The 11,901-nt window shown below is 41.7% G+C and overlaps 1 protein-coding gene across 1 annotated transcript in view; it reads left to right on the plus strand.

Annotated features, from left to right (window-relative positions):
- The window catches only part of b3gat1b (beta-1,3-glucuronyltransferase 1 (glucuronosyltransferase P) b), a 13,168-nt gene continuing 1,267 nt past the window's right edge, over positions 1 to 11,901 (plus strand). Inside the window, exons 1-6 of the mRNA XM_028594547.1 lie at positions 1 to 195; positions 6,483 to 6,601; positions 7,987 to 8,129; positions 9,094 to 9,605; positions 11,105 to 11,401; positions 11,721 to 11,826. Of these exons, the coding sequence (XP_028450348.1) occupies positions 8,018 to 8,129; positions 9,094 to 9,605; positions 11,105 to 11,401; positions 11,721 to 11,807 (1,008 nt within the window). The 5' untranslated portion in view covers positions 1 to 195; positions 6,483 to 6,601; positions 7,987 to 8,017 and the 3' untranslated portion in view covers positions 11,808 to 11,826. The remainder of the gene's footprint in view (positions 196 to 6,482; positions 6,602 to 7,986; positions 8,130 to 9,093; positions 9,606 to 11,104; positions 11,402 to 11,720; positions 11,827 to 11,901) is intronic.

Here is an 11,901-nt window from a genome sequence, read left to right on the forward strand (position 1 = left end):
CGCTAGTTGTCACCCCCCGACTCTGGTGCTCGTATGTGCAGCGAACACGCTCTCCATTCCCGGGAAGAGAACTTGATGGATGCCTCTGTTCATCACAGCTGGCACATCAGGGCCCAGCTCCATTATTAGCACCTTCATCATTAGCACAGCACAACTGGAGTAGACTGTGACCACAGTGGATCATTACTTATTTCTGTAAGTATTCATATCTTACACTTCATTATTCTTATTGTATTATTGAATTAACATTGCACTGTGGTTCATTCAATATACGTCATTATTGTTGAACAATGGCCTAACAAAGGGGGAAACAAACAGCTTTCCCTTGGCCACAAAAGCCCAGCAGCAAAATACCAAAGTTGAGCAGCACCAGGAGGAGAGAAGCCGAGACGAAAGGTACTGAAGTGAAAAACTATTTCAGAGAGACTCAGCCCTAAAATCCCACAGCACCTGAATATTAGAATTCCAAACTATCCGTTCACCAAGGCACCAGGCTCAACTTTTACGTCTCGCACCAGTTGAAAGGGATAGTGCAAACATCCGAACATCAAACACCAGAAACCTTGACACATCAGATTCCCTGCAGCTGTCTACCGTACTGTACACACACACACACACACACACACACACACACACACATGCACAGGCCACGTTAGGATTCAAGGGATTAACAACAGTTGGCTGGATTCAGATTGCGGTGATGAGGACTTAATGACAGAAAAACACTGTCCTGATCATCGCTCTCTGCTATGAATTTATTTGCAACTAAATATATTTCTATCACTACCAATACTTTTTTTTTTTTCTGCCACCTGGAGGACTAGATGATGTGCGTGGAGCTGCTCTAATGGCTTTTATTGGGGAGAATGTGCAATATTTTGGTGTAGGGCATCATGCAATATGGTATAAAGTCTGCTCTGGTGTGGGTGGGTGTTACTGAATATTAACTGAGAGGCTTTGTGCCCCAGCGGCTGAAATAGTACCCTTTTTTACATTATGCTGTAAATATTCAACACAGATTTCAAAGACACACAATCTCTGAGACGTTTGATATCAAGAGAAACCTATTTATAGTTTCCATGAGCTGTGCCATATATTTTAAACGCGCAGTGAGAAGCCTTTGATCTTTGTAAGTGCTGAGTAAGGCTGGCACCATCTTCCACTCGTGGCTCTTTGATCCAGCCAACGTCTATCATTAGTGAGTTCTGGGTTGGGACCTGCCAGGTTAACACTGTATGTGTACCTGTACTGATTGGTTATTTATGACTGTTTGGTTGTTTCTTATGAAGCCATTCAAAAAGCCACAGCGATAGAATGACAGCCTTTGTATTAGAGAAAGCAGCTTTGGAGAGCACAATCACAGCATTGTACACAAAGAGAAAACAAATAGTTAATGCCGGGGAAATGTGTATAGGTCTGTTTTGTGTCTTCTAAGGGAATTATTCCTCAAATGGTCTTAAAGATATAGTAAGTGATGTTAATCCAATACACTTTTTGTCAAAATCCGTGAATGTCTTCTCACGGTTTAAGTTTATTGGTTTGCACACATTCATAAAAAAAATAACAATACAACATAAATCACAACATATCTCTTTCACATAGAAAGAGAGACTGTGTGCTGGTCACGTAGTTCTCTGTTTTCTGTGTGCGTTGAATTTGTTTGGCAGTTGCGTTCAAATATCAGCAATTTTTGCAAAGAATCACTTACAGCACCTTTAAAGGTCCAGTGTGTCACGTGTTTAATTGTTCATTATCAAAATCTGTGTTGCCCTTGTCCTTTTTCATGAATATTTACAAGTATTCCTTTTGGCTTGAAATTTTACATTTGCATTCGTATGAACTGGGGTAGCGGCTCCATATTTATGCTCCATCTTGAAATACGTTAGCCTGTAAGGGACATACAGGACATACTGCTCCACCTTTCACGTTTTTGCTGTCACATGATAAACTCACAGGTGCTGCTAACGCTGCTAATGGGTATCGTAGCTTCCTGGCCCCTGCAAGTTTGAAGAAGGAAAGATGGAGGACCACACGTATTCAAAATCCAAATTTCAGGAACAAAATAGAGGAAGTCTTCTTCTTCGCCCAGAAAAAGAAGGATATTTAAAAGAGCAAGAGACCAGCGTCATCAGAAAAAAGCGTGAAGGCTACCGTAGCTGTAATGCCTACTATAAACTGCGTGGTGCAAGAGAGTTGATTGCGATATATGATATATATTTATGATATATGACACTAGATGGGAGAAATGTTCACACTTTGGACCTTCAAAAACGTTTTTATGGGCCAACATGTAGTGTAATGCTAAGTCTGCCTCGTTCTTTCCATAATGCATGAGAACCAAAATGTAGTTGTTTTTTGTGCAGAAATTCTCTAAATATGTGATATCATGTTTTGGAGAAAATCCAGTATTTGTTGCCTGCCAAATTTGTGCAGGTTGTGTGGGTAGAGTTCCTCACTGGGTGGCTGACTGCAATGCTGTGTTCATGTAAAGATGAAGGTGAACCAAAGATTTGACAATGGACAGTGTAACTATCAGCATTGATAGACACCATATTGGTAGTCACAATATTGTAATCTAAACCATCAGACGTAACAGTCTATTTGCAATTATTGTAATTCATAATGACACAAACAGTTTTGGGACTTTTGATTTTGTGGAAAGAAAGCACAGATTGCTTGAAATAACTTGTTACTCCTCAGCTGTGAAGTGTAGACACATTTAGTTTTCCAAGGTCCAACAATAACTATCCATATAGGCCATGCACATTTTAGCATAATTAGATTTTTCTGCCTTTTTAATTTTGCGATATAGTTTTTTTTCAACACCTCATATTCAACAAATTAGCTTTAGCGTTACCTTTTTTGGATGAGCCCAAAAAAGTAGTTTATTTCATTAACTGGTTGCCAAATTCTTGCAGGTATGGCCTATTTGTCATAAATTAACCATAAGTCTTGAAAGCATTGTGCAAGTGGAACCAATTTTAGATGACAGATGCAATGCACATATCTTGGCATTAATGCTGAATTTGCCCCCAAAAAATCACCATGATAGCATGATTGCATGTGTATTTTGATGCAGATGCAAAAATGAAATGTCTGCAAAATACTTAATAACACATTTCGATTGCTGTTTTATCAGGAACTGTGTATGAGAGGAGATCATTTCAAACTGTTGTGGTTGCTTTCAGCCATGACACAATTCACCTTAAAATGGGAATGCAAAATGGTGAGGAGGAGAGCGAGTCATCGCTTTTCAACATTATGCGCAAAGATAATTACTGTAGCTTGTCTAAAGCAATGACATGCTGTTCATACATGACCCTATAAAACCAACCCTGCTATGTTAATTAGGTAGAACAACCTCTGCTCTCCGACTGGGGTCGCTCCTTTTTAATCAAGGGTTCATTTTGTCTAAAGATTTGAGAGTGATTAACCAGCGGGGGATCCATCTCATGGAGAGACTCGTGAAGAGAAGGGAAACAAAAGCACCCAGAGTGGATGGAGCTGTATCATTAGTGATCACGTACCGTATTTACGTGCTGCAGGAAAACAGCTGACCAGCACTGTCGTGACAATTTTGTAATCACAGTCTGACAACGAAGAACGAGACAAAAATCTCTTACAGCATTCACACTGTTAATCACACTGTCCCGGCTTAAGCTAAAAGGTGACAGAGCCCTTTCTGTTGCTGGCCCTCAGCTGTGGAACCAACTGCCACCTGACATCAGAAATGCCCCTTCAGTTACAATATTCAAAACCAGGCTCAAAACTCACCTATTTACACTGGCCTTCCCTGTGTTTGAATTGTCTTACCCTGTTATGTCTGTAATTAAGTGTTTGTCTCTTGATGTCGTCTTAGCTTAAATCACTGATCTGTAAGTATATCTATTTTATTTTATTATTCTGTGGTTAATGCGCTATGTACAGCACTTTGGTCAGTGTGAGCTGTTTTTAAATGTGCTATAAAAATTAATTTTACTTTCCTTACTTACTAATGCTCAGAGCACGGTCCACAAGACAATTTATCTATTTTCATTGGTTTTAGTCAAACTGTCAAGTGTTACCAGGAAAACGGAGGTGTTGTTTGAAAAATCTTTAGATTTGGATTGCAAAACGCATGAAAATATAAATGAATGGTCTTAAAAAATGTTCTTTAGCAATTGAGCATAGTATAGGCGGGTTCAGTCAGGAACGCTCTCGTCATAGATTTAACCATTTATTGCAAAAAATGGATATACAGTTATTCTTGGCGCTGATGGCCTCGCTCGTGATAATGCTCCCTGGACCAGCCAAGCAGCATGCTAAGCTGAAACAGGGAGCACCATGCAGAAACACCCCCTGGGAATAAAAAGAGTGAGCCAAAAGAAAGACATTGAAAACCATTTTAAACTTTGAGTCATGTTAGGTCTCTGAACTAGGAAGGCGGAGGCTGGGGTGGTGGAGGCAAAAAACATTGCAAGTAGCAGAAGCAGTGAGTGAAGCAGCGTCTGTGTAGCAGGGATCAGTGCAACCCGGTCTCACAACAGTTCGTGAAATGTAAATGTAAACGTAATTTAATCTATTGATTTGTGTACACGATGGCCAGCACGTTCTTTAAACTTATTTATTTCAATGGGAAGCATCTTTCGCGATCATAGCAAGGTCGTGGGTGGGCTTACGGTTCCATGACAAGCGGGAAGAATGGGACGAACGGACGGTTGGGATAGGAAAAGAAGAAGGGACAATTGAGTTCAGGAAAACAATAACGGGAAGGTTGGGTTTAGTGAAAGAAGAAAGCGACGGTTGGGTTTAGTAAACATGACACACAATCTCCGGTCTGGGTGAAAGTCCTGTGTTGTTTGACCCATCCACCACTCCAACCAACCTCCCTATGCGGATTTTCGGCCTTTCATACTACTCGCTACTGTAGTTGCTCTTAATGCTACGTCATCTGGCAGAAAGAATCGTGCTGTGATCACGAAAGATGCCTCCCATTGAAATACGTTAGTTCACAAAATGTGCTGACCATCACGAAAAAAAACGAGATAAACGTGTCCGTGTACACGAATCAATAGATTCAATTAAGTGAACATTTCACAAACTGTCCTGAGACTGGGCTGATCGGTGAGGAGGGAGTCCCATTTAAAAGGACCGCCTTGATGTGAGAATGGCTGTGATTGGAGTGTGACTGACAGGAATGATAATTCAATCAATGGGCGTATGACTTTGTGTACTGCATGAACTAACGCTAAGCTTAATGTAATGCCCTTCGAGGTGTTCATTATTAGGAATGAATTAGTCTCGCTTTGCCAGACCTTCCTACACAGCGCTGCAGAGGAGGGTCTGGCTAGTCCACACAGCATTCCGGGATGGGAGAAAAACGTGCTCTGGTTTATTGGCATTTCTTTAAACCAATCACAATCGTCTTGGGTGGCGCAAAGCACCGGGCAGAGCCACGGTGCCTCGGCAAAGTAGCCTCGGGAAGGAACTTGTTTTGGTGGAACATGTGTACTTTCAAAAGTAGTTTTAGTCGTGCAACAGAAAACTCAGATTGGACAGATAGTCTAGCTAGCTGTCTGGATTTACCCTGCAGAGATCTGAGGAGCAGTTAACCATAGTCCTCACAAATCCACCAGAGTTTAGAATGCAAATGAAAGAAAGCGGAAGGTAACTGACATCTAGCTGAAAAGAGTGAAATCCGGCGGAATTTCCGATGGCAACGGAGCAATCCCAGAAGAGGAACGTCGTGGATATAGACTAGGAATGAATCAACTTGGCCGGATGCAAATCAGGGGCATCCAGCTCGACTCAACGGCTCTCAAAAACTCCTGAAAATCTTTTAAACTGACCGATGTCTATCTAAAATGAAGACAGATTCAGCAGCTGCATAGCTTGTTTCTCGCATAAAATGTCAGAAACACATTTCAGAAAACTATTTTCGTAAAATAAGAGAAAGTTTACAAATGAGCCAAATTGGTCTGTTTTGAAAATCCGGAGCAGACACCCACCCCCCCCCCGTGAAGCGTTCATCCAATCAGGTGCTGCCATTGCGGTTGTAGGAGGGTGTAGCCTGTTTTCTTTGCTTGGCAGTGGACATTGAAGAGAAACTGATCACTGCTAGTGGCAAGCCCATGAAGCGTGCAATGCTGGGAAGCTGGGAGATCCCTGCTGTCAAAAAACGCCACAGTGGACACATACCATTATTTTCCGACCTTCATCAGCTGAACCAGGTATAAGCTGCCTGGCTGTTAATCACCTGAAACACGCTGCTACATGAAGGACTTTTGGTAATAAATTATACCAAAAGCACACAATGTAGATGAAACAGTTGACTATGCTTCTACGTTAAATATAAATGATTTGCCCCACATATTCTGCACGTCCAGAGGGAGCCAATCATAGACTCTTAATTGTTTAACAAATTCAACAGATTTGAACGCAGAAAATATTCCTGAGATACATGACAAGCTGTCAAACAGATTCTAATCATACGCATGTTGCAGGGAAAATCTGACTGAACCGAAGCACTGAGACACACAGTCTCCTCCTTCTCCAGGCCTCTCCATGCAGAGCCGACAGGATCCATCCTTGAACTGACCATGTGTGTTGGCTAGAAACATAGGTAAGATAATAAGGATTGCATTTATGTAGCAGTTTTGTCCAAAGCGCTTTTATTCATTTGCCTCTTATTCATCCCCACACACACAAACCAGTGACCGTGAGTTTACATGCAAAGCAGTAGCCAAACCATCAGCAGAAATTTGGGGTTCAATTTCTTCCTCAAAAACAGTTGGACATGGGAACAGAAAGAGCCGAAGAGGGAGTTTGCATTAACTATGGAACGGGGTTGCCGGGTTGGCTCAGTTGGGTAGAGCAGGCGCACATATACTGAGAGATTTGTGCCTCGACACAGAGGTCCATGGTTCAAGTCCAACCTGTGACGATTTCCTGCGTGTCTTCCCCCTTTCTCACCCAGCTGTCCTGTCAAAATGAAAGGCGGAAAAGCCCAAAAAGATAATCGTAAAAAAATATAGATAGATAGATGGAATGGGGAATTAGGAATAAAGGCCTGTCTGTAATATAAGCCCAAATAAAGGCCTGGCTATCTCTATGAGGTAAATAAATGATCTTTGATAATTTACGGTATATAACTATAAAGAACATATAGACTAGCTGTGTCATTCTTCTTGTGAATCTGTATCTGTGTCAACTGCTTACAGGCAAGAAAGGGACTGACCCTTTCAGTCCCACTATAGCCCTCTTCAAATCATTAAGCTGGTATTACACCAGTATGCTTTCAAATGAGACAAAAAAGAAAGCTTTGACCTATTTTCTGCAGCCTGAGACTGCTTCTTAACTCAATGTCCCTTTCATTGTAGTTTGTGCCTTGCAGCCACAGTATTATGATGTTCAATAGAGAGCTACCATATATGGACTTCAAAATGCAATTCACATATAGCAATGGGCCTTTAGATTGGGGAAACTCGGTCAAACAGCTCATACATTCAAAGACGGCTTACGACAATATGCTAAATATAACTCTTAAAGCAGTGAATGTTTGCTGTAAAATGATGTGACGACTGAATGGATTCTGGTGAAAGACACGTATTTATATCATTTTCTGAACCATACATATGTCTGACAAAAATATAAAAAAAAAAGAAAAAATGTTACAGCACTGTCAGATTGACGCATTTTAAAGCTGTTCCGTTGATATATAATGATAAACAAAATGCTTTAAATATAATGTATTCAATCTAAATAAATTGAATGCATTCAGAAGATTATAAGAAAATGTGAACAATTTAAGTAAATCAAAACCAATGAATTGGATATGATAGGATATACAATGTGATAATTAAAGAAACACTAACTTTAAACACTTTAAATAATATTTCCAAAAGACACTTATTTTGTTAGCTTGTTATCTTGGGTGAGATCTAAAGATGGTCATTTCACAGCTTTCTGCTTCTTTTGTTTGTGCACCATATCACGTGTTGTATGCAGGTAGTGACATGACTCAGGTCTGACCCTGGAGATGCCGAAGAGACGAGACATCGTCGCCATTGTGTTGATCGTGTTGCCTTGGACACTGCTCATCACCGTTTGGCATCAGAGCACCATCACTCCTCTGCTTGCTACCCGGAAAGGTAAGTAAAGGTTCAAAGGAGTAAGAGTAAGATCGGGAACATTTTTGCCATTCATATTTGTCATAGCAACAAAGGTGCTTGTATTACTTACAGCATTAATCTTTGTTTATGTGAATCAGTTAAAAGATATACATTTTATATTCGATTAGATATAAAACAATTGCAAGCAGTTGAGATAAAAAAAAAATGTAATGGCAACGCACTTTTTAAATGGTCTAGGGCGTAATCTACTTTGACTTTAGATGTCACTACATATTTATTTAAAGATATTTTTTCTATGTATTTAGTTATTTTTGATGTGGGATTTGTTTTAAAAATCAAATTCATGTTTTATGCATTTTTTGTTATTAAAGATAAAATACAATTTCAGTTGCACTTTCGATAAGAAAAGACGCATCAGTTTTTTTTCCACAGTTTATATAAATCATATATGTCATTTGTCTGCAGCTCATTCTGTTGACCAAATCGTGAGAAAATCATATTGTGAACTTAAAATAGTGAATCATGTGGAATTGTGGGTTGAGTGTATGGTTACGTCCCGTGTGTGTGTTCTAACCTCAGGGAACAATGTCACATTGATAAAATGCCATGAAGCCAGGGTGTAATGCACAGAGGACTGGGTCGGTTTACTGACACGAGAAGTGTTAGCATCAAATTATCTACAGATTAAAGAGAATCCACACTGTCTCGTGTAGGACAACAAACTGTCAAGAAGAAGCATAAATCGGAATATACATTGGCTTCATGCAGGGCATAGCGCAAAATTCTTGGCCCTGATGAAATGCCTTCTCTATGGGCCCTTCCCCACATCCACAGCTGTTCATTCTAGCATCTTTTTGGGTCCTCCTCACATGAGGGCCCTGGATACTAAGTCCCATTTCCACCCCCAGTCCGACACCCCTGGCTTCATGTAGCACAAGGTCCCATCTGTAGTTTGGAGGCTCACTGTAATCATGTCCCCTAGATGACAGACGAGATGGTCGCTCCAAATCCAGGAATACTTTTGCTTTCAAGGAGTCCTGCTCCCTTCAGAACCGGGACATCGTGGAGGTGGTGCGCACCGAGTATGTCTACAGCCGGCCTCCACCCTGGTCTGACACCCTGCCCACCATCCACGTCGTCACTCCCACCTACAGCCGGCCGGTGCAGAAGGCCGAGCTGACACGTCTGGCCAACACCTTGCTGCACGTGCCCAACCTGCACTGGATCCTGGTGGAGGACTCCCAGAGGAGGAGCACTCTGGTCAGCCGACTCCTACAGGAGACGGCAGTCAACTACACCCACCTCAACGTGGAGACGCCTAGGAACTATAAGGTACGCGGGGACACAAGGGACCCCCGAATACCCCGGGGTACCATACAGAGGAACCTGGCCCTGCGGTGGCTTCGGGAGAGCTACAGAGTAAACAGCAGCCAGCCCGGGATTGTCTACTTTGCAGACGATGACAACACGTACAGTCTGGAGCTGTTTGAGGAGGTAAGGAGATGGATTGCAGAGCAAAACAAACAGGATGTAGAGCTGAATTTCTCGCTAAGAATGCAATGTCTCCTCCTCATCCTTTTACAAACATCTTACTTGTGTTGTGTAAAAATAATGGATGTAGCAGCAGCAGTGTCATCACCCATTGGTTTGTGGACTAATGTTTTGAAGCCTCAAATTTGGCAATTTGGCCGTCGCCATCTTGGTTTTTTGAAACCGGCCGTGGCGATTTTTGGACAAGATGAGCCAGTGTTGTCCTGTTGTCTCTATGTTTGCAATGGCGTTGTGTTAAGCTAAACGCTAAAAAGGGGAAGTCACTGATTTTCAGCCGGCTGACGTGAGTCAACTAGCAGAGTTTTACTGGCGGGTAAACAAGGACCGTCGGGTAGGCTACTGGCGCCATTCATCTGTATGTACGGCAGTACAGCAATCTGCAAACTTTCTATAAGTTATCAGCTAGCTTGGTTGGCTAGGTGCCACAGAACACTGAACAAGACATTTTATGGCGACCAAAATGTTCCAATCAGCTTTAATGACGTGAAAACAGACAAGGGTCAAAGTTTAAGATGAACGGGGACAACACCCAAGGCTATTTTAATGTCCACAGTACCATGGTTAGCATTGCTAAGCCTCCGTCTTGATTGACAGGTCCTAAACATCCCCTGCTTTATCCTCTATTTTAAATAAATGGGACCATAATTTACTAAACGAACAATATGCTGTATTGAAGAAGACTCGGAACTAGCGATTGATACCATAAACTCATAACGTAAATGCTTACTGAATTAATAAGTCAGGTGAGAATTAGGGTCATTTTTTTTTATAGATTTATGCCGTTTTTCCATTACATGGTACCTGCTCAACTCGCCTTGACTCTACTTGCCTCAACGCACTGTGCGTCCGTTTTCCATTGCAGATTTTAGTACCGTCTCAGCGTGGCTGGTCATCATAGGGGCACCGTAGTAAACTGCCGTGACCTAACGAGACACACACACACAACGTCGAAGGTGTGTTGTTGTTGCCATGGCCAGAAGACACATTTAGTTTCTAAAGAAACAAAAGTTTCTAAAAAAAAAAACCCACAGCTGGCTAAACTATTTCAAAATGGCGGGTTTGTTCGGGACACCCCCGTCTTTCGCTTTCACATCACCTTTTGGTATCGCCTCAGCTCGCTTGGAATCTCGACTGAGGTGGTACTAAAAAAAAGTATCTGTTGGCAGGTACCAGGTACTTTTTTTCATAATGGAAAACCCCCCAAAAAAACGCCATTACATACAAGACGGTGTTCTTTTGGAACAAGTGGAGTCGCCGCCTGCTGGAAATTACATAGAATGCAGGTTTAAGGCACATTGGCTTCACTTTTCAGACCTGGAAATCCATCTATATACCGTCTATTGGGTGCCTTTAGCTAAATTGACATATAATGTAAATATAGGGATTTATAGAAATAAAAATTACTCACATGAATGATCTCTGTCTCTGTTTTAAACTACCAGATGCGTTCCACCAAAAAGGTGTCGGTGTGGCCCGTGGCCTTTGTGGGTGGCCTACGATATGAGTCGCCCAAAGTAAACACCTTGGGCAAGGTGTACGGATGGAAGACTGTATTTGACCCCCACCGGCCCTTTGCCATCGACATGGCTGGGTTCGCAGTGAACCTGCGCCTCATTCTGTCTAAACCTCAGGCTTATTTCAAGTTACGTGGGGTGAAGGGAGGTTATCAGGAAAGCAGTTTATTAAAGGAGCTGGTCACTCTCAGCGATTTGGAGCCTAAAGCTGCTAACTGCACTAAGGTAAGAAAAGGACACATTCTGAATTGGCAATAAAACAAGCTGCTTCTGTAAATGCTGCTCGTGTAAGATGATGTGTCTTGAGATCCCTGGCTGTCATTACAATTTGTTCTTAAAGTCCATAAACTGTCAGCTTAGAGCCAACTCTCATACGCGTAAAGCCCGTTTAAAATATGCTACATTCTGCCTCTAGACATTGTGTAGCAAGTACGATGTAGTATATTATAACTTCACAGCATTGCGAGACAACATTTCTGTTTTAGTATTTTTATTACAGTGGCTGTATTTCTGCTCATCTTCATCCCTTTCTTCTTACCCGCAGGTATTAGTATGGCACACACGGACAGAGAAGCCTGTGCTGGTAAATGAGGGCAAGAAGGGATTTACAGACTCAAATGTGGAGATATGACATACTTCGTCTGACACAGGTAACAGCAGAGATTTAGAAATGCAAATTACTGCATTTCCACATACTGATTATGTTGGGGGATGGGGAGCATCTT

Source organism: Perca flavescens, chromosome 13 (assembly GCF_004354835.1).
Source record: "Perca flavescens isolate YP-PL-M2 chromosome 13, PFLA_1.0, whole genome shotgun sequence".
Lineage (NCBI taxonomy): Eukaryota > Metazoa > Chordata > Actinopteri > Perciformes > Percidae > Perca > Perca flavescens.